This window comes from Halichoerus grypus, chromosome 5 (genome assembly GCF_964656455.1).
Source record: "Halichoerus grypus chromosome 5, mHalGry1.hap1.1, whole genome shotgun sequence".
Classification (NCBI taxonomy): Eukaryota; Metazoa; Chordata; class Mammalia; order Carnivora; family Phocidae; genus Halichoerus; species Halichoerus grypus.
The window spans coordinates 63,007,121-63,034,477 of record NC_135716.1 but is presented as its reverse complement, the minus strand read 5'-3'; the positions used below and the strand labels follow the sequence as shown (position 1 = coordinate 63,034,477).

The following is a 27,357-nucleotide window of genomic DNA, read 5'->3' as shown; positions in this document are numbered from 1 at the left end:
GGAGAGCAGACATGCAAACTAGAAGTATTTTATAATTGTTGTTCATTGTTGAGTGGAAAATACATGACAAAGGGAGCTTTAAAAAATCTACGTAGTTTGAAAAGAAATTTAAACATAAATTCTCCCTAATTATAATTTTAATAAAAATGTGTTGGACTTTTTACTCATAATCTAACAAAATTATTGAAATAAGAAGATACATGGAGAAATATGGGACGTTGCTAAAGCTCAGGAAGACACAAAAAAATTCCTTATTTTTATAATGTAGCCCAGAGAGGTTGATAATGAGAAGCTTTTAGCCTCAGATTTGTGAATTTCCTTAACACTGCTATAGGTATTTTGGGATTGTATATGCCAGCGGTGCTCAAGTGCACCACTGTGGGGGTGCAGAGTGGGCTTGTGGCAATGGAGAGAGGCATTTTGGGTTGTTGCAATTGGGGATGGTAGGTCCTGTTAGCATCTAGCTGGTTTAGGCCATGAAACTCTTAAACATCCTACATGTACAGGACAGACCCCACAACCAACATTTTTCTGGCACAAATGTCAAGAATGTTAATGTTGAGAAACCCTGGTATCTGGTGATGAAAAAGAAAAAAGTTTATATGATAATCGTATATTCCAAGTTGCTGATGAATATTCGGGAAGATAATACGTGAGGGGAATTAATACTACACAGTCTGGTGGTCTTTAGAAACAAAAACCATCTAGTGAAGAAAAAATTCTTTACTTATAGCACTAAAGTTTGTTGAGCGCTTACCAAGTAGGCGTTGTTGGAGATACTGGGGAAACCCAAGTGAACAAAACAGATAGACTCTGCCTTCATAGAGCTCTGGCACCAATGTGGGGGACAGTAAACAAACGAATACATAAAATGGGACATGGAGGAACAGGTAGTGCCATAGGGTAAATAAAGTAGAGTAATGGGGTAGGTAGGGCATGATGGGGGTTGGGAAAGGGAACACTTAGACTGGATGGCCATGAGAGACCTGAAGCTTAGAACTGAGTGACAGCAGGAGGCAGCCAGATGAAGAGGGTGTAGGCAGAGGAAGCAGGTTGTGAAAAGGTGCCAAGGTGGAAGTAGGCGTGTCTTGTTGGGGAGGCACAGGAAGGTGGTTGTGGTTGGGCAGTGGTCCAGAATGGGGAAGCTGGGATGAGACGGAATACGAGAGGAGGGAGGGGCTGGATCATGCTCATTTCTTTTTAGATTGAATAATATTCCATTGTTTGGATGTATTTATCCATTCACTTACTGAAGGACATTTTGTTTGCTTACAACTTTTGTCAATTATTAATACAGCTGCTCTGAACATCCAGGTGCAGGTTTTGTTATGGATAAATTTTCAACTCATTTAGGTAACTTCTAAGGAACACGATCGCTGAATTGCATGGTAAGAATATTTATGGTAAGAATATGCCAAACTGTTTTCCTAAATGGCTGTATCATTTTGCATTCCCACCAGCAATGAATGAGAGTTCCTGATTATTCCACATCCTTGCCTTTGGCACTCTCAGTATTTTGGATTTTGTCCTTTCTGATAGGTGTGTAGTATCTCATTGTTGTTTTAATTTGCAATTACCTAATGACATAAGATTTGAGCATCTTTTCATATGCTTATTTGCCATCAGTATATCTTCTTTGGTGAGGTGTCTGTTCTGTTCTGCCCATTTTTTAATTTCATTGTTGACTTTCTTATTGTTGAGTTTTACTAGTACTTTGTACATTTTGGACAATAGTTCTTTATCATATATGTCATATATTTCTTAGGGAAATACTTTCTCCCAGTTTGTGGCTTGTCTTCTCATTCTCTTGTCATTCACAGAGGAGAAGTTTTTAATTTTAATGATGTCCAGCTTATCAATAATTTTTTTTCATGGATCATGCCTTTGGTGTTATATCTAAAAAAGTCATCACCATTCTCAGTGTCACCTAGAAATTTTCTCCTATGTTAATTCTAGGAGCTTTAGGGCGCCTGGGTGGCTCAGTCGTTAAGCGTCTGCCTTCAGCTCAGGTCATGATCTCAGGGTCCTGGGATCGAGCCCCACATTGGGCTCCCCGCTCTGCGGGAAGCCTGCTTCTCCTTCTCCCACTCCTCCTGCTTGTGTTCCCTGTCTCACTGTGTCTCTTTCTGTCAAATAAATAAATAAAATCTTTAAAAAGAAAATTCTAGGATTCTTTATAGTTTTGCATTTTACATTTGGGTCTGATCCATTTCGAGCTAATTTTTCTGAAGGATGTAAGGTCTGTGTCTAGATTCCTTTTTGTTTGTTTGTTTATTTGTTTTGTTTTTTCACGTGGCTGTTCAGTTGTTCCAGCACCATTTGTTAGAAAGACTATCCTTTCTCCATCCTTTTGCCTTTGCTCCTTTGTCAAAGCTTAGTTGACTATATTTGTGTGAGTCTGTTTCTGGGCTCTCTGTTGTATTTCATTTATCTGTTTGTTCTTTAACCAAATCCACACTGTTTTGATTAATGTGGCTTTGTAATAAGCCTTGAAGTCAGGTAATGTCAGTCCTTTGACTTTGTTCTTATTCTTTAATATTGTTGTGGCTATTCTGAGTCTTTTATTCTCCATATAAACTTATAATCATTTTGTTGATATCCACAAAAGAACTTGCTGGAATTTTTATTAGAGTTGTGTTAAATCCACAGATCAGGTTAGGAAGAACTAGCATATTGACCTTATTGAGTCTTCCTATCCATGAATGTGGACTATTTCTCTCCATTTATTTAATCTTTTTTTGGTATTTTTTATCCGAGTTTTCGGGTTCTCCTCCTGTTGTACATATTTTGTTAGATTTATACCTAAGTATTTCATTTTTGGAGGTGCAGATGTAAGTGGTATTGTGTTTTTAATTTTAAGTTCTGTTTGTTCATTGCTGATACAGAGGAAAGTGAGTCACTTTTGTATATTATTAACCTTGTATCCTGCAACCTTGCTATAATAGCTTCTAAGTTCCAGGAGGTTTTTTGTCAATTCTTTTGGATTTTCCACATAGACAATCATATCATTTGTGAACCAAGACAGTTTTATTTTTCCTTTACAACCTATATACCTTTTATCTCTCTTTTTGTCTTATTGTATTAGCTAGGAAATACAGGACAATGCTGAAAAGGAGTGGTGACAGGAGACATTCTTGCCTTGCCTGATTGTAGGGGGAAAGCTTCTAGTTTCTCACGAATATATATGATTTTAGCCATAGGGTTTTTTTTTTTAAAGATTTTTTTTATAATGTTGAGGACATTCCCCTGTATTCTTAGTTTACTGAGTATTTGTCACGAGTAGGTGTTGGATTTGTCAAATGCTTTTTTCTGCATCTGTTGATCAGATCATATGATTTTTCTTTTTAGACTGGTAATGTGATGGATTTCATTAATTGATTTTAGAATGTTGAACCAGCTTTGCCTACCTGTGATAAATTCCCCTTGGTTGTGGTGTATGATTGTTTTTATACATTTTTGGCTTTTATTTGTTAATATTTTGCTTAGAACTTCTACATCTATATTTATAAGAGATATTTATTGGTCTTTAGTTTTCTCGTGAAGTCTTTGGTTTTGGTATTAGGGTGATGCTGGCCTCATAGAACAAGTTAGGAGATGTTTCTTCTACTCCTGTCTTCCGAAAGAGATTGTAGAGGCTTGGTATAATTTATTCCTTAAATGTTTGGTAAAATTTAATAATTCTTATATGTTTTTTCAAATGTGTGTAGATATGTTTTTATTATTATAGTAAATTCATTGCTCAGTTTTAGCACCTAGATTTTTTTTTTTAAATATTTTATTTATTTATTTGACAGAGAGAGACACAGCGAGAGAGGGAACACAAGCAGGGGGAGTGGGAGAGGGAGAAGCAGGCTTCCCGCTGAGCAGGGAGCCCGATGAGGGACTCTATCCCAGGACCCTGAGATCATGACCTGAGCCGAAGGCAGACGCTGAACGACTGAGCCACCCAGGCGCCCCAGCACCTAGTTTCTAATATGCCAACTATGTTTATTATGTTTATTGCATATTGTCTGTCTCCCCCCACTAGAATATAAGCAGAAATTCTTGACTATTTTGTTTATTGATATATTTTATATGCCTAAAACAGTGGCTTTCAACATATGCTTTGCAGTCTTTGGGGTTTTATAACATCCTTTTGGAGAATATGTAAGGTCAAAACTATTTTAATGGTAATACTAAGGCTTTATTTGCTTTTTGTTCCCCCACTATGTTGATGCTTGCACCGGTGGGGGAAAATCAGTAGTGTGTAAAACTGCTAATATTTTAGTGTGAATCTGAGCAGTAGCACCAAACTGTAGTAGGAGCCACCATATACTTCCCGTTCCTCACTCATGGGGGAGTCGCAAGGGGATGCCAGTTTCACTTAAAACTGTAAAAATTATTAAACTTATTAAGACATGACTCTTGAGCACATGCTTTTCTCATATTCTGTGTGATGAAATGGGAAGTATACCTAAGTACTTCTGCGGCATACTCAAATATTACGGTTGTCTCCAGGGATAGGATTTGTGATTGAGCTGCTATGGAACATTATATTTACTTGAAATAACAACTGTGAGATAAACTATGGTTTCAGTTTCAGGGCATTTGGGTATTTGGCAGATAGTTTTTTCAAAAAAAGAATGAAGTAAGCCTGTCACTTCAAGGAAAAGAACTGATAGTATTTGTTGATGATGATAAATTCAAGTTTGCAAGTGAATTTAGAGTTTTGGAAAATTTATGTTTATGAGCTCGATGTTTTCCTAATACTTAAAGACTTTTCTAATGAGTTGGATACTGATACTAACTAATGTGATGTGGGTTTTCTTTGATATTAAATAACAAAATGTGTTACTATTTTGAAGATATGTTTAACTCCCAGTGAATCATTGCTAAAAAAATTTACAGCATCAAGCATAGATAATAGATCCCTTCAAATTGCAAGATAGATCAATTGGTTTTAATGCAACAGAGTATGGAAAGTTCACTGATATGGTTGGCTTCAGATTAAAATCATGACTAACCTTTAAGAAACTACCCCTTACTGAGTTTTGGTGTTGTATTAAAGAAGAATATCCACAACTATCGGAAAATGTTATAGCAATGAATGTATCTGTGTGACTTTTGAGAGTGATCTACTGTGCATGCCTGACTGATGAAAAGTGTGGGGAGGACAAATATGAGTTGAAGGAGATAAATTAGTACATCAAAATGATAAAATAAACTGGTGCATTCTGGGAATAAAATTCATCATGGACTTTGCCTTACCATTTGAGCAAGCAGTGGTCCAGACGGACAGACATGGAAGGGAATTGCTGTCCTCTCCCTCTTAAATCTTCATGAGTTTTCTTACTTCTTTTACTTTTCTTTCTTGGTAGCACATTTGTGACATTTTTAGCTTTCTTAAACTTTAATTAATGTATGGCATTTTATTATCCTGTTTTACACGGTAGGAAAAAAAACAATGTGGAGGAAATTGAAGAGAAGATGGAGAGTTCTGTTCTCTGTGTAGGAAAAAAAAAAGCCCCTGACTAGAGTGACATCTAGGAATGCGTTGTGTAATCATTGTTAGGGGAATTCTGGCAAACTGAGTTCATGCTAACACACCTGCAAGCTGGAAGGTACAAGCAGGGGCACCTGGGAGCCTCACCTCCTCCAAATGCAACTTAGTCTGTCTTAGCTCACAGGTCTCTGCATCTCTCTAGCATTCAGAGATTATTATGCCCCGTTTATGCAGCCCAGGTTTGATTTTCATAGTTGGAGGGAGGGTCCTCTGGTGGGATATCAGGAACACCAAGTGGCAGACAGAGCCAGAGGGTATTGTGCATAGAGGGAGTTGACATAGGGTTTGAAAGTCAAGAAGAAGTAACTGAACCCATTTTCTCTATTGAGACTCACTTGTTTCCTTAAAGTCTGTTTCTTTAGTCTCTGGAAGAATAAACTTAAAGGAATGTTCATCATATGTGGTCTCTGGACCAAGTGCATCAGAATCATCTAGGGAACTTATCCAAAATGCAGATTTCTGGGTCTTAACCAGTCTGCTGAATCAGACCTTCTGGGGACAGAGGAATCTGCATTTAGAAGAAACTCTCCAAGTCTTGTACACAATAAAAAGCTTAAGAACCACTGGCATTACAAGCTTTTTCCTGTACTTATTTTCAATGTATTTTTATCAAAGTGAAATGATCTAATTCTGATGAAATTCTGGACCAAAGGGAATGAATGAAAGCAGAGATAAAACAGCATATGAAGGGGCGCCTGGGTGGCTCAGTCAGTTAAGCGACTGCCTTCGGCTCAGGTCATGGTCCCAGGGTCCTGGGATCGAGCCCCGCATCAGGTTCCGTGCTCAGTGGGGAGCCTGCTTCTCCATCTCCCGCTCCCCTGCTTGTTCTCTCTCTCTCTTTCTCTCTGTCAAATAAATAAAATCTTAAAAAAAAAAACAGCATATGAAATCCCTCATGTATTTTTGTATTTAGGGTATTAATGTTTCTTTGACTGGTCAGAGAAAAATTAAATGCTCCAATTACAAAGTCTGAAGGGACTTTGTAGATGCTGGTTGTTAAAAGAGGATTCTGAAAACACATTATTTTTCTTTATGTTAAAGAAGGAAGACTTACATGTTTTGTCAAAAATGTCAGTTTCTGTGATTTTTGTGCTCTAGGCAAACTATCTGAAATCTGCCTGAACTGTGTATAAAATGAAGCTTTTAGGAAGATAAATGCTTGATCAGAAATGCTAACAAGTTCCAGGTTTTCTTTCATATACAGTTAAACAAAAAGTTCCATGTTGTCACGGAGAATAGGAAGATAAAGAGTCAGATGAAGATACAGTTTACTTTCTTAGTTTGTATGTTCCCTTCTAACTCATATCTTGATTCATTTGTACTGCCTCCTAACTTTAATTTATGAGCTTCAGAATGTGACTGAGTTCAGTTCATGAAGAAAAGGTTTATAAATGTAGAGGTGAACTTTCAGCTTTGCTTGCACGAGAGATTACCTGTTTACTGTGTGGTCAACACGAAATGTAAACTAGGCGACTACACCACCATGTTATTTTAAGACTAAATGGAAAGAACTAACGGAGCATTTTTAGAATGGAAAATAGTCAATAAAACCAAATCTAAAATGAAAAATTAGACTGATACTAATTAAAATGGGCAAAGTCAGAAAATTCAAAATCTCTTTTCATCAGCAATTATACCTCCTTTAGATAATAGTTCAAAAATCATGTCACATGTCTCCAATAAAAAAATAAGGTGACATCCAATATTTTTTAGTCAACTTATTTAATTCAGCTGAATTATTTCATTCTGTTGAGGCTATTAGTACTGATGTGGCTTTGTAGTTATAGACTGAAACATGAACTGATTGAATCGGGAATAGAGATGGGCTGAAGCTAATGCTAGGAATGAGATCCTATGGCTCATTTGTTTTCTTCTAAATAGTTTTGTTTTTCCTTTTACCAAAGTTATAATATGCTCACAGCCAAAAATTCTGAGCATGAGAAAGTGTACTAAGGTCACATTGCTGCATTTTGATATATGCTACGTATTTTCTCGTCGTATGAATGCACACTGCCATTACACAAGTATATTTATGTATACATACTTGTATGTAATATGTATATGTGTGTACATATATGTGTGTACCTATCAAGAAAGCTGCTTAGTAAATTTGTTCACCAAACAATATTTTATAGACATCTGTTTATATATATTTCTATAAAATTTTTATCACATTCCATTTATGATTATAGTTCTGCATAGTATTTTGTAATTTGCATGTACCATAATAAAATTGATTCCCTTATTAATGGGCATTTAGGTTGTTTCCACTGTTTCCGCTTTTGTAATCAATGTACTGTAACCCCTTGCCTGAAAGTTTTCTTAAGATAAATTCCTGGAAGAAGAATTTCTGGGTTAAAGGGTATGCCCATTTAAAAATTTGAGATATATTGTCAAGTTGTTCCCAGAAATGTTGTGCCATTTTATACCCCCCTCTTTTTTTTAGAGGGGGGGGCAGAGGCAGAAGGAGAGAGGGAATCTTAAGTAGGCTTCACACTCAGCATGGAGCCTGATGTGCGGCTCCATCTCACAACCCAGAGATCATGACCTGAGCTGAAAGTAAGAGTTGGACACCTAACCGACTGACTCACCCAGGCGCCCCTGTGCCATTTTATACTCTTACTAGCAATGTCCTTGAAGGTGATAACTTTGGAACATTATGAACAATACTGGGTTTTCTTAATCTCTTAAATCTTTGTAAATACAGCATGTCAAAAATGGGATTCTTACTTTAATCTTCATTTGTTTGATGTAGTATCCAGAGATTCCCTGGAGACTCTGTGTGCCCTGGGGATTGGTGGGCTGTGTAGTCATACCCTCACTTGGTTGGGATGCCTGACGTTCTTAAGACAGACAAGGGAAACAATGATTTCACCTGGTCACTAGGTGGTTAATGAACAATGTCTTGGAGACACAAGCCAGATTTGCTGGATGGAAAGTCACTTCTCCTTTTCCTTCCAAACTTTCTCTTTTAAGACCCAATATAAATAGCTCTTTCTACTCTTCTTTTCCTTTGCAAAAATAATAGCTTATTTGGTCATGGGTCCAAGGTTAATGACTTATTAAGAAGAATCCAGATCTTTGAAATACTAAGGAACTTACTTGCCTGCCCTGCCATAGGGCTATGGGGGGAGCCCTGACCTGATCCCAGAAATATAAAATCTGGTTTTCTAAAACTTGGGAGGGGGTAGGTAGGAAGAGAAGGGAAATCCTTTTATTCCTTCTTGAAGAGTCACTCTCTCTCTCTCTGTCTTTCCTTCTCTTTCTATCTCTTTCTATCTCTTCCTCCCTATCTCCTTCCCTCAATCTCTCTCAGTTCCAAAAGGGTCACTTTGGAATTTCTGCTCCCCCCTTTTTTTTATCAGAAATCTCATTTTTCATTAGATTTAGAAGTTTAGGAAACATTTGACTCTTAAGTGTTTGCCACAGAACGTTGAAATCATGGTAGATAAATTTAGTTCATATATACATGATCACTTTTGGTCCTGCCCCCAAAACTCTGAAGGATTTAATTCCCAGGGAGGAGCCACAGTGAACCCGGGTTTCACCCTTTACCACAAAACTATTATTCTCAGTAGTTATTGGATTTTTAACTCTGGTTTCCTATAAGAAATTTAGTTCTGATCAACACCCTGTTATTTTATTAACCTAATGTTGCCTTCACAATATCTTTTTTTTTGTTTCATGCAGGCATTCTTACACCGAATGAACCAGTGTGCCGCATCAAAAATTGACAAAAATGTAACAGAAGAAACAGTGAAGGTGAGGAGGCGCAGTTGGCCCTCAACCCAAGCGCACATTCCCCTTTAGCTAAAATTTCATCTGTGGGATGTTACTCTAGGCTCTTCAGCTTCTCCTCTGTTCCAGGATAAGTTCTGCGCCAGTCACTTGAGTGGGCGACCCTGAGAAAAAGGGAAACGAGGGTTTGGGAAGAGAAACAGGGTGATGAGGATGGTGTAGAAGACATGGAGCAATTTTTTGCCAAGGCCTTAGGACAGTTTGAAAAGAGGAAGAAAAACAAACCCACAACTGAGCATCTCAGCGTCTGGGGGGGGGGGTGGGGGCAGAGCCTGTGTGAGAGCATTGCCAGAGGCGTCTTGGGAAGGCAAGATGTGGACAGATTTGACTACCAGTCTCTGATCACCAAGAACAAACGATTTGGATGGTTCAATGGTGCAGAAAACGTCTGCATAATATCTTCAACTCAGAAACAAATGTATAAGCCTTTCCTTTGAGGCTGCAGGGAAGGAAAATGATGAAGAGTTTTGTAAAGGGGGAAGAGGTAAATGAAAATTAATTGCACTACCATCATTATTCATTTAAACTGTATAAATTATCATTGATATTTATTTTTGGTGCTGATTTGCCGTTTTATTTTACTTAAAAAAATTCCCAAGGATTTTTATAGGCCCTTCTGACTATTTTTTCATAAATTAAATACTAACTTTCAAATTCTCCTTACCATGGGAGCATTTTAGTTTGTGTGCTTTAGGTTGCAAGCAAAAGACACTTATTATTCAAATGACTTGAAGATACTTCGGCTCTCATTTGGGGACTCCAGACAGAAGAGAAGGTTCAGGACCTGTGACTCAGGGAGATCAATAAGTTTGCCAGGTTCTGTCTAGCTCTTCACTTTGCCATCCAGGTTATCCACTTTGCCCCTTGTCTGGCTCCTCTCGCCGCTGACCCTGTCGCTGTCCAGCTGTCACTTAAGACACAGCCCCTTTCCAGAGGGGAAGAGGGCTGTCCATTCCAGGATGCCCTTCCAGAGAGCAAAGAAGCCCTTGCCCCCAAAAGCCTGCCAGCAAATCCGCCTGTACTAGGTTATCTGCCACCCATTCTCACTAATGGGGTGGGGACTGTCATGCTTGGATTTAGTCACTCAGGCTTTTCCTGAGAGCCAGGAATAGGTTCCTGGTTCCCAGAGTTGTGTGGGAGTGGAAAGGATGTCCAGGCAAAATTGGAGCTCTGCCCTCCGGGCAGGTGGGAAGGATAGCTATGTCCCAAAGTTTTCAGCTTGGAGAGAGAATGCTGTACTCTCATGGAGTTTTGTGGGGGTTTTGTTGTTGTTGTTGTTTTTTAAACTGCTTCACTATTGCACTTACTTACATTTATTTGCAGATGCTGTTCTCAAACATTGAAGATATCCTCGCTGTACATAAGGAATTTTTAAAAGTCGTGGAAGAATGCCTACATCCAGAACCTAATGCTCAACAAGAAGTGGGAACCTGCTTTCTTCACTTTGTAGGATCAATTTCTGTTTATTTTAAAAGCTCTTCCCCACCCCCACTCCCGATTTTAAGGTTTAGCTTTTGGCACAGTAGAATGTGAGAATTCAGCATTAGAAGTAAAATGTAACACCAAAAGTTTGGGGTCTTTTAAGGCCAATGAAACCTTCCACTGAGAGCCAGAAAAGGGGTGAGGGCCTCTCACATCATCCATTTTATTCAGTGAAGAATAAACAGCCTTTTCTTTTTCCCAACAAGTTAGTTCTTCGCATCCTCTGTAGCTTTGAATTCTAATGAATATTCAGGCTGTTCATAATGAATGGATTTTTATGTTTCTCTCAAACGTAGAGCATATCCCTTTTGAGGCAGAAAATCCTTACTCTTATAATGGCGTGATGAGCCTTTTGTGAGTCAGAATGTTCCCTTGTTAATCGACTGGTGACAAGCCTGCAGGTGAATCAGCCGTGTCACTCTAGGTACACAGATGCCTGAGTCTCAGTGTTTCTCAAGGATGGTTTCTCAGAAGGTTGTACTGAGTGGTGCAGAAGAAAAACCAGCCAGTCCTCAGTTGTTTCTTACACGTCATGCTCGTGTGATCATTTCCATCTCTTTGGACATGGTAGTTGAAATTATTTGTGCAATTGATTTATAAAGTAAAAAGACACCTGTAAAATGAAAATTGTTTTCAGAACTAAAGGGCATTCATACCAAAAAAAAAAAAAAAAGTGCTGCTATTTATACCATTCCACTGATGCTAGTTTTCAGAATACCCACCTGAATTCCTTTCTTTACCAAAATGCTGTGTAATTAATCTTTTATTTAAAAATGCGTAAGAGTATTTTATCATAGAAATCAATTTTTGTTTATTTTTATTTCTGTTTAGCCTTTAGAAAGGTAATGATATGTAGTTTCTAGGTCTGTATTTCTATATGTAGTGAGCAGACGCTGCATATGTTCTTTTTATAATCAGGAAATATTTCATAAAGGTAATTAATACTAAATGGAGAGAAGCTCCTTGGCATAGGAAGATCAAGATCAAGCCATGCTTTCTTTGGGCATGACTGGAAACCATGCATGTTTGTGTCCACTTAATCCAGACTGTTCCTTTTCATGAAAGAATTCAAATCTTCTGCCAGCTGGAGCATTTGCTTTCTTAGTCCAGGGCCGCACATGGGAATCTTGCACCCTGACATCCATTTCCTCAGTAACACACTATGAATCTGTCATCCATGAATTTAGCTAAACTATTTTTGAAGTGTGTTTCATTCTGGGTCATACCATCTCTTGAAATAAGTAATTCAGTATATTTTCTACTGGCTATATAAAATAGCACTCAGTGTTGCTTTCCAAATGCATGTCTTGGAAATTTCAGAGGACACACTTCTGTTCCAATATTTGATCGATACATTTTCTGTGTCTTCCTCTTATTGGTACTGCTTTGATAGATACTAATCCTAGCCACTGAGAGAAAATCTAATGATGGAAGGACACTTAGAGATCATGATGGTGAAATTACTCCCTTTTTGAAAGTACCTCTTCTGTTGCAAATCTGAGGGTTGTTTATTTTGTTCCTAACTTGATCATTTTTAGTGACAGCTCCAAGCATTAGAGAATCTTTATGTTAATCCTGAATCTGCCTACCATTGCCCATCATTGATTGCCCTGGCAATTTCTACCCAGGGGTCTTAGTTTTGTGCTTTGGAGTTACATAGAGTTTTAAGTCTGTTACAATATGACAGCTATCTGAAAGGAGCAACATTTCCTTACTTTATTATACTAACAAATATCTCTGTTTGAAATGACCTCTCATGTGTAGTGTCTCCAAAGTCCATTATTATCTTAGTCACTTTTTGCTTGATATTCTCCTGTTTGTCCATGTCCGTCATAAACACAACTGTCCAGATTGGTACATACAAACTACAGGGTACTAGGTCTCTCTATTCCTGTATGATCTGGCACATGCTTTTCCCTCTCCCTAAAATGCTTCCTTCCCTCTCCCTGCCTGGGAATGATGGATTGATTCATCTCTCTGGACCTTGCTCAGATACTACTTTTTTTTTTTTAAAGCTGTATCTGAATCCTCTCAGGAAAGCTAAGTACTTTCTTCTCTGTAATTTGCTACTGTTTGGTTCATTTACTTATTATTGCATACATCATATTGGACTCTAGTTAATATAAGCTATCTTTTTTCCTAGGCTGTTCTTCATGGATCAGAGAAAATTGATAAATAAACTGTAGAGCTCCCAAAATATAGTAAATATAGTAAACACTTTGGACACATAAAGCTTGTCCACAAACATCACACAGGTTAATCTTTCCAAATGGCTACTAACATGACTCTAACTTATCCTTATTCGAATTCACAGAAAGACAAGTTTCGTATCTACGATGAATATTGTAGTAACCATGAGAAGGCACAAAAATTGCTTCTTGAACTTAACAAAATAAGAACAATCCGCACATTTCTTTTGGTAAGTATATGTTTAAGTGTTACCATATGCTGTGATTTGTTGATAGGCTCACTAAGGAGCCAACGACTAGCGTCAGTGTGGTGTAAAAACTACTCGTGGAGCAATGCTCTAAATGTGTCCAGGCTAGGAGACTAGAGTCCTTTGATAAATGTAAGAAGGGAGAGTTGGCAGAAGCTTGTGCATGGGAAAACACTGATAATGCCCTCTCCTGGTTGACTATGAATTGTTTGTGAGAACCACAGATTCCTAGTGCGAGAAGACGTTTATGCCAGAGTTCATCATCACTTTTATATCCCTCAGCTCCCTAGGGTTTCATTTACTTTTGCTAAGAGAGCTGTAAGTGGGGCGGTCACAGGAAGGAAACAGATCCTGGGTATTGTAGAAAAGAAATTTAAAGATTGACCTTTCTTCTACATACATTCCTTATTCACTTTTCACAGAAAGAACAAGAATATATATTTAATTTCTCCAAAATGCATATTTTAGTAGTAATTTGGACAATTGCCAGTGAGGACCACATCGTAATTGTACAATTCAATAATATTTAGCAAATTGTGGAGTGGAGCAACCATCCCCATTAACCAGTTATAGAGATTTCCAGCACCCCAAAAAGTCCCTCATGCTTGTTCACCGCCCACTCTGCAACCACCGTGAACTCTAGGCAATCATTTGATTTACTTTCGATCTCCATAGTTTGCCTTTTCTGGATAGTTCATATAAATGGAATCCTTCAATGTACTCTTTTTTGCCTGGATTTGTTTACTGAGTAAAATGTTTTGAGGTTCATCCTCATTATAGCATATATCCATATGCCATTTATTGCTGAATAGTATTCCATTGTATGGATATACCATATTTTGTTTATCTATTTGCCAGTGTATGAACATTGGGTCAGCAAGCAAGTATGATTAATAATGGACCTTGAAGATCATTTCAGAGAGAGATATTTATTAGTACAGAAAAGTCAGGAAATGTCCATTGTGAGCTATTTTATAAACAATGCTGAGATGAACATTCACGTGCAAGTTTTTGTGTGAATAATTTTCATTCTCTTGGGTAGATGCTAAGAGTGGAACTGCTAGGTCACAGTAAGTTTATGTTTAAGAAACTGCCAAAGTGACTGTGCCATATACCCCAGCAATGTATGATGATTGCAGTTTCTTTTTATCTTTGCAAACACATGGTATTACCAGTTCCAAGTATAGCTGTGATAGTGGATGTGTAGTTTATCTCAAGGTTATTTTTATTTGCATTTCTCTCATGGCCAATGATATCAGGCATGCTTTCTAGGTTCTTATTAGCCATTCCACATATCCTGTTGGTGAAATGCTTATTCAAATCTTTTGTCCATTTTTAAATTGAGATGTTTATCTTACTGAGCTATAAGTGTTCTTTATTTTGGAGACAGCTTCTGTATCTGATATATAATTTGTGAATATTTCCACCCAGTGTGGTTTGTTCGTTTAAAAATGTTATCTTTTGAAAATCAAAATTCTTACATTTTGTTGAAGTCCGATTTATTAAATTTTTTCCATATGAGCATGTTTTTGTTATATTTAAGAAGTCTGTATTTGGGTCTTATACTTTGTGAAGTTTATTACCAAGTGTTTTACTCTTTTTGATGCTGTTGTAATTGGAATGATCTTAATTTCATTTTTTTGGATTGTTCATTGCTACCATATAAACATTTGACTTTTACTTATTTTTGTTTATTGTATATTTTTGTGTCCTGTGGTTTAAATTCATGTATTGTTCTAGTAGTTTTTTTTTGTAGATTCTCTAGGATATTTTACATATGGGATCGTGTCATCCGAGAGTAAAGACAATTTTATTACTTCCTTTTCAATATAGATGTCTTTTTTTTTTTTTTTAACCTGGGCTTTTGCACTGGTTAGAACCAGTACAATGTAATGTAGTGATAAGAATGGAATGGAAGTGGTAAGAACAGACATGCCTGCCTTGTTTCTGATCTTAGGGGGAAATCAGTTTTTCATCATTAAATGTGATGTTAGCTGTAGGTTTATTCGCAGATGTCCTTTTCTGCTTGAAGAAGTTCTACTATATTCATAGTTTGTTAAGAGTTTTTATTGTGACCTTTTTGTCTTTTCCAATATAGGTGTTTAAAGCTATGAATTTTGCCCTACACACTGCGTTAGTTTTATTCCATAAAATTTGACATGTGTCTTCATTTTCATTCAGTTTTCGAGAATGTCTAGTTTCCTTTGTAATATCTTTAGTCTATTCTTTATTTGGAGTTTGTCTTGGAAGGCAGTTCTGCATGGGACTTGTGTCCCTGCACATTTTCTGAGCAGAGGAACTGACTGCCTTTGTTCTGGCCGATCTTTTAAAGGATGTTTATATCACGAACAGCCTCAGAAGGTAGAGATATTCTCTTCCTCCTAAGAGGCGGGCAGTCACGCCGGCTGCCCTCGTGAAAGATACACGTTTCTTTGCTTCAGGTCTCCTCTCCTGGTGTCCATGTGCATGGGCCACCTGGTCTTCCTTGTCTTGCGATGTGGGAACTGAGCCGTGGGAAACTGGCCCCAAAATAGTGATACTCTGGCTACCGCTATTGCTATAAGGAAAAAAAAGTCCTATAGCTCTGGCCTAGGAGTTTCATGTGTTCTTCCAGCACCCATAAATCTCTGGCAGGTTAACTTTTGAGCTTGCAGGTAGGGTAAAGTCTTAGAATCATCAGTTTTAACATTCTGTTATTTTATTTCCCAATATTGGAATTTTCCAAATTTCTTTCTGTAGTTGATTTTTTAAATTTAATTCCATTCTGGCCAGAGAACATATTTAAATCATTTTAAGGCATTTTTATGGCTTAGCATATGGTCTGTCCTGGAGTTTTTTTTTTTTTTTTCCTCTGTATGTTCCATGTGTGCTTAAAAACTATGCATATTCTGCTGCTGTTGGGCGGAGTGTTCTATAAATGTTAGGTCATTTTTGTTCATAGTGCTGTTTCTGTCTTCTTTGTCCTTTCCTCTAGGTGTTCTGTCAGTTACCGAGGGTAGGATATTGAAATCTATAGGTATAATTGTTAGATTGTCTGTCTTGCCTTTCAGTTACGTCAGTTTTTGTTTTAAGTGTTTTGGGGCTCTGTTAAATATGTATTCATTGAAAGTGCTTGTATTTATATTTCTATTGATCATAAAATGTTTTTCTTTGTCCCTAGGGATATTTCTTTTCTTAAAGTCTATTTTGCCTCATATTATTATAGCCATGACACTTCTTGTACTGTTTGTATGTTATATCTTTTTCCATTATTTTACTTACAAACTATTTATGTCTTTCAATCTAAAACATGCCCCTGGAAGACAGTATATAGTCGTATCTTGCTTTTTAAAAAAATTTTATTTTATTTAAATTCAGTTAGCCAATGTATAGTACATCATTACGGATCTTGCTTTTTTATCCAGCGTGACAATCTCTGCCTTTTGATTGGAGTGTTCCATTCATTGATCTTTAATGTAATTATTGATATTGTTGTATTGACATGTACCATTTTATCGTCTTTTTCTGTATGTGTTTTTTTCTTTTGTTGTTGTTGTTCCTCTGTTCCTCCTTTACCTTCCTTAGTGTACTATTTTACTTCCTCTGTTGATTTTTTTAAACTATATTTTTTAGTTTTTTTGGGGGGGGTGTTTGCTCTAAGAACAATATTCATCTTAATTTATCAAGTCTATTTCCTGAAGTTGGTTATTGTTTTTTGTTTGTTTTGTTTTGTTTTTAGTAACTTTCCTGGACTTGATTTGAGGACCTGTGACTCTTGTATGTGCAGCTGTTACCTCTACTCAGGTTTTTGATTTATAATTTAGCCTTTCTTTTTAGGGGTCACTCCAGTGACTGTTTAACTTAGTTCAGTTGGTGATTTGTCAGTTAATTGTCTTGTCTGTGGATCTGTGTGTGAGTTTGGGGGGTGGGGGAGACATTCAGAGGGCAGGCAGTTTTCAAGTCAGATCTGGATTTTTCTTTCCCTGGGGATCCCCCCCCCCTTGGGTGTTTTCTGCATGTGCACAGTCTGGCACCTGCTCCAAGGAGGGCTGCAATTTCAGGCTAACAGAATTGTGGGCATTCTCCATTTTTCTTATGGAGTGTGCTAATTTTATTGGCAACACCCCCAGGTGTGAGATTTTTATTCTCTGCAGCCCCATCTGGAAGCAGGTTTTCAGGGCCCCTGTCATGGGGCCACTGCAATAGAGCCACTGTTCAGGGTGCGCTGGGGAAGGTGGGGGAGGGGGAGGCAGGGGGAAGGTGGGAGAAGCTCAGGTGAGGATGCCATAGACTCCCACCGTTCTTACCTGAAAATTCAGCAGCTTTTCATGAATAAACACATCTCAATTTTTTGTTTGACTTTAGTTGATTTCCAGAGCCCTGAAATTGATATCTTTGACAATTTTGCTGAGTATTAGTTGTTTTTTGGGAAGAGGATTTACTGATCCCTTTTCTCTGCCACAGCCAGAAGAAGCTCCTATGCCACTAAAATTTTAAGGCCCTTTATATAAAGTGTTAGAGCTTTGTCGTCTTAGTGAATCCATTTAGTTCTCAGCAGAGCTGACTGTTTGCCTTGGTCTAGTTTATTGACTGAATTGTGTCAAGCCCTGCCAGTAGTCTCAGAGGAGTGCTGGTTTTTAGATGATCCTACAGCACAGTCTGGTAGCAAACCTGGCTTTTATAATTCCTGCCCTGGCACTCAGTGACCACTAATTACCCGAATGACTTTAGGAAATTCATTATATTGCTGGTGTCATTTTCCATCTCCATAAAATGGGGATAATAACAATCACCCTTGGGAAAACCGGTAAGAGTTTACAGATTTGGTGGTGGTATTATTTGGAGTACTTGGATATGCTGCCACCTCAATAAGTTGTCATCATCAGGGAAATCTCTGGGAGCTCCAGAAGACATTCTTTATGTACACATTAGGAGAGAGCTGGCTTTCATAAGCCAGTCTAAAGTGGCAACCAACCTCTGCTATTATGAAGACAGTTCATAATCTATACCGTACTATTAGACAAGGAATTAACAGTGTGTTAAGCTGTCATGAATTTCTTAGGGTGCTTCAACCCAGAGCTAGGTAAAGGGGGTGGCCGCATTTGTAAGGGGTGCTAACTTGTGTAGGGATACTGAAACATCACTGGAAATATAGTGAGATGTACACAGATGTGTTTCATATGGTTCCCCTGGGGACAATACCATGCAGAGTTGGAAAGAATATTTTGATAAACTGATTGCAATAGGGGATGAGGCCTTCAAAGAGCATGCTTGAGTCAGAACACTTCTTTGCTGCCCCGTCTTCTAAAGTGTCTGGGTGAAGTTAAAGTCATGGTGTTAGTTTTGCTGACTTGAGTACACAAATTGCTGCTAAAGCCAAGTTGCTCAGGACAGTGGGGCGGTTGTTCTGCTGTGCTCAGTCTTTCCTTTTCATCCTTTCCTGCTCAGCACTTGGTCTCTCTTCTCAATGAATATAGGACAGTGGTAGTCTTAAAATGGTGGTCTAAAGGTTGATGAATCATCAGTATGATATTTGAGGGGCCCTTTTCTCCCTTTACTACGTATTTGTTGACTGCTTTCTTTTTGCCAGTTACTCTGATAGACATTGCAGAAGCAGGATTTGGCACAAGTTTCAAATCTTTTTTTATTGATGGTCAAACTATAAAATAAAGACCAGATGCTTCAGAGGATATAGGCTTTTTTTTTTTTTTTTTAAATCAGAGTTGATTTTCTCTTCTATTTCATCTTACTCTGCTGATTTTGAGATTTCTCCATTCATCTTGCCTCTCTGGGGATCATATCTGACCTCCTTCTCTGAGATTGGCTGGCCAGTTTCATTGGTGAGGTGTTAAAGCTGAAAGTGACTTAGCAATCACTTGGTTGAAACATGACAGTTTGACAAGTTTACAGGCAGGAAAACTAGCATTCTGAAATCAACCCAAGTTACATCACTAGTCAGTGGCAAAGCACGTATAGAACCCAGTTGTCTCTAGGCCTGCTCTTTACCCCACAACACAACACCACAATTCAACTACAACACAACTCCCTTTATAAGTAGGATTGATCTGTGTATCTTTGTGTCTATTATTTATTCATCCATCAGTCCATTCATCTGTCTGTCCATCCATCCATCCATCTACCCACTCATCTATCTATTCCTCCGTCTCTATCCTATCTCTTTTTCCTCAGACTTCATAGTCAGGAGAATATATAATAATTAATATTCAAGATATATATTCAAAACATATTTTGGTTTCTATAACTAATACGAAATGGAAAAGTACTTCTCTTTGTCTTCTGTAAATGGTATTTGTGATTGCAAGGGCTCATCTCAGAGAAAGAAACTGTATAGAGATAGGCTTTCACAAGTTTTAGCAGAAGATTTTATGATAGAAGAAAATTTCATGGCTTCAGGTTTAAAAAATCATAATTAATTATTTTTATCTCCACTGCAGAACTGCATGCTACTTGGAGGACGGAAGAACACAGATGTTCCCCTGGAAGGATATTTAGTAACACCAATACAAAGAATTTGCAAGTACCCTCTCCTTTTGAAGGTATTTTATGTGTTTATTTCACTGTAGTATTTTCCTTGTACCTGCATATTTTGCTGATGATCTTTAAAAAATTTTTGTTTTAAATAATCTGATTTTCTAAAGAAAGGGCAGATCATGGTTACTAGGGAAAATAGCTATTTTGTCACATATGTATGGATTAGGAAACAAATCTTTTGGGAAAAGAGACTTTTAGTGCTCTTTGTAGAAAACATACTCGTTTGAGTTTTATTTAGAGTAAATGTATTAGTTTCAAGATAGATCCCATTAAGTACCTCATGACCAGTTTATATCGCATTTTATCTACAGGGTTCTTTATCTTAAGTAAATCTACTGTTGGTGATTTTTTGACTTCCCCTAACATTGGTGTCTTCTTGATGCTAATGAAGTTAAGGTGAAAATTACATAATTTCAGAGCTTGATTTTTAAATCAGTATCATAGGGAATGGTATGGGTCACGTGGGACAATAAATGATAGGATGTAGAATGACAGTGCTAAGCAAATGCTGCCTCTGGATGACAGGATATGTCCCATTAATGGTCGTAGGCCCATTGCCTCATTACAATGACCAAAAGTGTTATCGTGAAAAACATATTATAATGTGCTAATTATGCTTGTACCGCAAAAGCATGCGAATAGATTAGAATAGCAATTCTGGAAATGGTGGTTTTGGAACTATAACAGCAGGATAGGCAGTTTGGGATAGTGGTTGAGCACATGAGCTCTGAGTTCAAATCCTAAGTATTCTGCTTACTAGCTGTGTGACTGAACACATAATCTAACCCCTTAAAACCTTGGCTTTTTATTAATGAAACAGAAATAATGATGATGGAATTGTAGCATATATCTGCAAGAATGTGTATAATGGATATGTATATCTGTTTGTGTATGTGTGTATATACATATATATGCATATGGAAAAGGTATTACATAAAAATAGTAATTGAACTGTTTTTTTTTTTTTTTTTAAGATTTTATTTATTTATTTGAGACAGAGAGAATGAGAGAGAGCACATGAGATGGGGGAGGGTCAGAGGGAGAAGCAGGCTCCCTGCCGAGCAGGGAGCCCGATGCGGGACTCGATCCAGGGACTCCAGGATCATGACCTGAGCCGAAGGCAGTCGCTTAACCAACTGAGCCACCCAGGCGCCCCATAATTGAACTGTTTTATGCAAATCATTTAGCACAGCATGTACTCCATATGTTAGCTATTATTACTCAAATATATTTGATTCTGATTTATTTTAATAGATTAACTACTACTTGCTCTCTAAATTTTTAAAATACTCCAATATGCTATGCACATATTAACTGGTGTTTCTATTGATTTACTTTTTGAGAAACAAATGTAAGGAATTTGAGCTAAAAATACATTTTTTTAACTACAACTTCCGTGAGTTGCATAACTGGGTTTTTGTTAAAATTTCTTTGAAAACAATTTCTCCTTATTAAAAAGCAAGTTAAAATTGCTTGGTTAAGCCGTAGAGAGAAGCTAATATGGGTATCTCCAGTTCTCCAGTTCGGAGCTTTAGTGTGGTCTTCAGAAGGTCAGGAAGTGTGGTGCAAACCTGACTCCTATCTTTCTGAGAGTCCTTTCAGACTCCTGACTTGGTGACTCAGATCGCTTCAGCTATTCCTGGACCTGATTTTGGAATCCCAGGCATTTGTTTGTTTTAAGAGTCAGAAGGGATAGTGATATTAAGAGAAACACATCATGCTAGGTAGTCGTTCTAAATCACTTCTGGATAGGGACGACCACCGGATGGGGTTGGCTGAGCTGACCTCTCAAAAGAAAGAATCATGGACACATCTTTGCTTCGGAAGAAAAAGATCAACTCAGAGCACCTTCGAGAAGTGGAAAGATGACATCTTTCCCCCTCTTTGGATGATTATCTTCACAAAGAAACGTGAAGAAACTATTTACTTGTGTAGTAGATAAGTTGGTGTTGATAATTTTTTTGTTGTTGTACCATTGTGCTGATAATCTCTTTGATTTTGGGTGGTTTTATTTATTCAGAGAAAACCATTAGGGGGTTAGGCTGTGTGTTAAAGAAAAGGTCGTATTTGTGGAACTTGAAATTATTGGTTTGGCCAACCAGCACAGGGTTCATAGAAAGCAACTAACAAAAGATTATGACTAGTCATTTATCTTGCTATTTCACATTACCTAAATTCATGTCTCAACTCCACAGATACCTATTGGGCACAATTGCATAGGGCCCCAAATCATAGTCTGTAGACTGACTTGACCACTTCACATAATTTACAAATACTTCTACACTTTAGAATTTTTAGAGAAGCCAGCATATCTCTTTTATGGATTTGTGATCCAACATAAGTTTTTAAATCTTGTCTTGGGTGTTAGCTCTACAGAACAGAGTGTAAACATACTGAATGCGGGGTCAAAGTGTATGGCAGAATTTTCAACAGTAACAGACCTCAAGAGAGTATAACAACTGCATATTTTCCCACTGTATGTTAAGAATTAAGAAAATTCTTTTAAAGACTTGCCTCAGGATTTCTGTAATTGTGTTAGTTACATGATGATGGCAACTGTAGTAAAGAAACAAATGACTAATTAAAAAGCAATGTGGTCACAACTGTCTAGACAGTGGCTGAAGATGTTTAATTTTGTGCTTCTAAACAACAAACAAAACCTTTTAATATATTTAAAAGATTAAAGATCACTCTTGCTCTGATATCCTGAATGGAAAAAACCATAAAATGCCAAAAAAAAACCCAAAATCAAAACAAAACAAAAAAAAGCTCTTGAGGGGCATATGGCAATTCATTCATTGCAGAAAATGAACCCAAGTTATTGGTGAAAATAGCATAAATTGTTCCTTTAGTGATGGAGTATCGTGGAACTTACAAATTTATTTTGCTAGAGTGTAAGACATTATTTTAAAATTTTGCTTTACTTCTGACATGTTTTTATAGTTTCTCAAAAATGTATTAGAAAATAAGGCATTTAAATTATTTTTGAAATTATGGGACATATTTATTTAAAGGCTTACTGTTCTGTTAAAGACTCTTAAGAAGACATATAAAGTTATATTTCTGTTGGAACAGAGGTCAATCTGACAAAAAATTACATGCTGCCGGTGAGATATTTGACAATTTGAAAGGAGAAATCTAATTTAGTTTCTGAAAACAAAATAATTTAAAGGCCAAAAATTAAAGGAGCTGCAAGATGTGTATCAGAGTGACGCATATCCATTGGTTCAACCTTTCCTTTTTAATCTTAATCTTAGTGGAGTTTGTGATGTCACTTCTGCAAGTGGCTCTCACGATTTCTGCAGTTTTCATTTCCTGGTCAGTCTGAACCTGCTGTACCAGAAAGCTGAAGATCAAGCGTGATTTGTTTTTTGTGTATAAACAGGAGTTGCTGAAGCGGACTCCAAGGAAACACAGTGACTACGCAGCAGTAATGGAAGCCCTCCAAGCTATGAAAGCTGTCTGTTCTAACATAAACGAGGCCAAGAGGCAGATGGAGAAGTTAGAAGTCTTAGAGGAATGGCAGTCTCACATTGAAGGCTGGGAGGTACATTCACTCTACTCAACAATGGAGCTTAAAATAGTTTTGTTACATCTTATGCTGTGTGTAGAATTGTGGACATTGGATGGTACCATAAATGGTCATTTTCCCAGATAATGTCAGAGAGCTGTAACCATTTCTGAAAAGTGCTGTCATTATTATTTTTTAAATATCTTTAAAGTGGCAGTTAATTGACTTAACATCAACCTGAAAGCTTTGTGATAGAGCCATCTAATACTGTGTGGGTTATAAGCTTTGGTAGTTCAGTATTTGTGCATCTTGATTATCCTTTTTCCTGCCTGCCTTTGGTCAATAAGTACATAGCCTGAATACTGGAGAGAGTAAGGACGGGGAATAATGCTCTGTATGTGTTCTATGATACTGTTATTTTCAGATTCTAAATTAGGTGTTTGATGAGGAATTTCGTTTTAAGCTCACTTAATCTCTAAATTTGAATTTCCTCATTTCTTAAATGAAGGAACCGTCTATGATGTGATTTTTAAGGTCCATTCAAGACGGTAAGTTTTATGGATTTATGATTCATTAGAGAAAGATTTTTTTAAATGATAAAGCAAACGAAGAGTGATATTCAGAATCTGTAATATGTTTTCATCTATGGTAACTTTGAATCCCCATTAGTACATGGGGTTGGAGCCCCGTATTATTTTAGTGCTATATAAAGCACAAACTAAAATTTTGTCTTTAAATTAGCTTAATTGAGAAGAGCATGAGTTTTCAACTAGTATAATTTATTTTATAAAGTAAGCAATTAAGATTTTTTTTAAAGGTATAAAGAAGATTTAAAATGTTTCCAACTAAATAATGTATCACACAAAGTCAAGTGGATTGCTTTTTATCTTTAAGACGTTATAATTGACTGATTTGTTTCATATCTTCAATATGTTGGTTTCCATTTAGATCTAAAATTATACCCACTCAGATCTGCAAAGAAACCTCAAACGTTGACCTCCGGGAATTCCCCTATTTACCCACCCTTCACCATGAAACTTTTCAAATGCTAGCTGGGATCTAAGCTTTCTCCTCATCTATATTCTTTCATTTCAAGTGTCCAGGGTGACCTCGTATTTCAGCATGAATGCTACTTATTTCAGTCAATTAAAATGGTTGTGTGTTTTACAATTGATTCATGTTGATAATTCCTTTCCTGGGGAGTGGTTGTCCTGCTGGGTTGAGAAAAATGGACTGAAGTTTGCTTTTGTTGTTCTATTGTCACTTGAGCATTGGAAGAAAAACCGAACTTGCTTTAAATTGCAGGGTTTCTCATTGATATCTGCCAGGCCTTTTCCCAAAACGAAACCTCACAGATTCTTCTCGGTACTCTAGGGAAATGGAATCTGTCATAATTTTGTTCCTCCTCAGGTATATCCTAAAAATTGTGTCTACTGCAGAAATAAGAGATTCTTTAAAAAGTGTTGATATTTCTTGCACTGGGCATGCCAGTTACTCAAAGGAAGAATGTGTGTGGATCATACTATGTCCATATACAGCCCGTAACAGTGCATGCCTCAATCTCACCAGCCTCACTGTATTTACAGCAAACAGAGCGCAAGAGGAAAATGGGGCATCGGGACAGAGGAAACGGGCTGCAGGAAATCAGATATGACTACAGTTCTAGCATGCACAGAGGAGATCATATGAGTGTTGGGTCTCAAAAAGGGCAGCAGTGCAGATTCTACTGAGGTAGGATTTGAATATGATTGCATAAGACACAGCACAGCCATGCTGCTTTGGGGAGTTTTGGGATGTTGAGGGAACGCAGCTTGGAGGAAGGCTCAGCCAACTGGTTGGCAACTTGTGATAAGAATCTGATTCCCCATCTCAGTCCACCGCCTTGGAGAGAGGTGGGGAAAGCTATTATAGTACTCAGGCCTGGTCCCTTCCTGGAAGCTTAGGAGAAGCTTCTGATAGGACTCCAAAGGTGCCCAGGACCAAGGGATAGTTCTATGGGATGAATGCAGGCCCTGGGAGGGACGGGGGATAAAGAGCTTTCTTTGAATTGCAAACAAGGGGGATAAAGAGCTTTCTTTGAATTGCAAACAAGGCTCAGCTTGCAGACAGTTTTGTGTATGTTTAGAGTAGCTCTAGTGGGATTAGGCCAGGGCCAAGGGCAGATGTCAGGTGGCATGTCCACCAAGAACAGAGAGTTCCTTAAAGAGCCTTTGAGGTGAGAAGTCTTGAGCTAAGGCTAGGAAACAGCTCCCTGTCTAGTTACTTCCCCGAGCTCCTGCAGACCTTTTACAACCACCTTAGGGATGACACCTTTGCTCCAGTAACTAAAATTTCTTGAATGATAGGTATCTGAGTCTGATACACCATGAATTTGCATTATTTCCACTTTAGGTGGATTATTTATTTCAAGTAAGTCACTAAATTATCCAGGGTCTTTCTTTCCCATTAATCAAATGAAGGCTTTCTATCGTAAAATCTGTCAGGTATCTTGCCTACCTAGTATTTTGTGCTATAAATGATCATTACATTTCTTTATGTGGAATTTAGGTCAACAAGTGATTGAAATCTGTGGTTCCCAAATTAGATGACATAGTGCAAAAGCCTGACTTTTGAGCAGACTTCGTCTCTAGTCTGGACTCTAACCCTTAGTTTGGGGATGATGCATCAGACCTCTCCCACATATAATGTGGGTTATTGCAGGAGTCAAACGAGATACTTTGAATACTGTAAAATGCTGTGCAAATGAGCGGTATTTTAAAGCTCTGGTTCAGTGGTAGGATTTTACCCTTGAGCAGTTCCTGTTTGTCTAATATATGCACCTGTCTACTGGAGGTGTTCTATCACTTCAGTTAAGTTTAGATAGTTTCAAGCCACAGAAACTAAAAGAAAAATTAATTTAAAAAGATATGGGGTAGTTCACAGAATCAATAGAAAAGCTACACTCTCAAGGGTGTCTAGGCAGCCGAAGCTGGTAGGCAGGCTCATCAGTGCCCTAACTAAAATGGAGAGGCTCTAAAAATGTTTTCCACCCTTATATTACATCACTCAAGATTCAAGATCAAAATCTAAGATTCCTCTAGTCTTGCCTGGGCAAATTTGCTTAGGACAGAGGACACTGGTCCTTGATTGCCAATCATCCACTTTCCTTTTGAGGGAAGGCTGATCTTCCATTGTACGCAAACTTGGTGAGCCTTTAACAGTTTGCTGAGGTATTATAATCCCCACTACACAGGTTTAAAAAATGAGGGCCATATAACTTACCCCAAGTGCTTACAACTAATGGATGGCAGAGTTTAATATGAAAATAGACAGACTGGTTCTAAACCCTATATTCCTTGTCACCATGTAATATTATACCTACACAGATAAAAACTTAGCTAATTCTTTAGATTAAGTTGATTGCTTGCCATTTAAAAGTAAGTTGATTAAAGAAATTAGGTTTTTGTCAGCATTTACCTAGTGACTGCCATTACAGAAGATCTGGAGTTTAATTGCTCATATTTGAAGTTCTGCCTTTTATTAGTATAATTTATTATATTTCAGTTTCATGTCTTATCCAACATATAGAACATTGCACAGGATATTCTACCAAAGGTAATTGTAGGGCAATGATCAGTGTGCTTGGAAAGGGAAGTTCATTAGCTGTTTGTTTAATCAGAGTCACTAATTCATTTCATAGAACAGAACCAGTCTCAGTCTTGGTCTGCTTTTTGGCTGATTGATGGTGTTGTAATGGTAACTCTAATCTTTGGAGTCATAATGAACTGTATCGACAAGGGAGTATTAATAAGCATTATGTCACTTGGTAATTCAGCTTTACATCCATGATAGGCCTGTTTGGAATAGATCTCTCAAATCTGAAAAAAATTATATTAAAAGATAAGAAGGAGAATTAATAATATATGAAGGTATCGGAAAAAATAAGATCAAAATAGTTACTGTGTTTTAGGAAGTAAAAAGAAACAAATTTGACACCTCTTGGATACCTTTTTACATGGAGAAATATAATGGTACAAGACCATTTTAACATCCATTTGCTGCTTTACATATGATTAA

General features: G+C 37.5%; 1 protein-coding gene across 8 annotated transcripts in view; it reads left to right on the top strand.

Moving 5' to 3' along the window:
• The window catches only part of PREX2 (phosphatidylinositol-3,4,5-trisphosphate dependent Rac exchange factor 2), a 283,867-nt gene that overhangs the window by 56,244 nt on the left and 200,266 nt on the right, over nt 1–27,357 (top strand). For 7 of the 8 annotated variants that reach the window (XR_004908454.2, XM_078072312.1, XM_036064630.2 and 4 more), the window contains exons 2-6: nt 9,233–9,304; nt 10,664–10,786; nt 13,137–13,241; nt 19,694–19,795; nt 23,176–23,337. Coding sequence is in view for 7 of the 8 variants with exons in the window: in XM_078072312.1 (XP_077928438.1) it covers nt 9,233–9,304; nt 10,664–10,786; nt 13,137–13,241; nt 19,694–19,795; nt 23,176–23,337 (564 nt within the window). In the remaining variant the exon portion in view is untranslated. The other variant, XM_036064634.2, reaches the window with a different exon arrangement.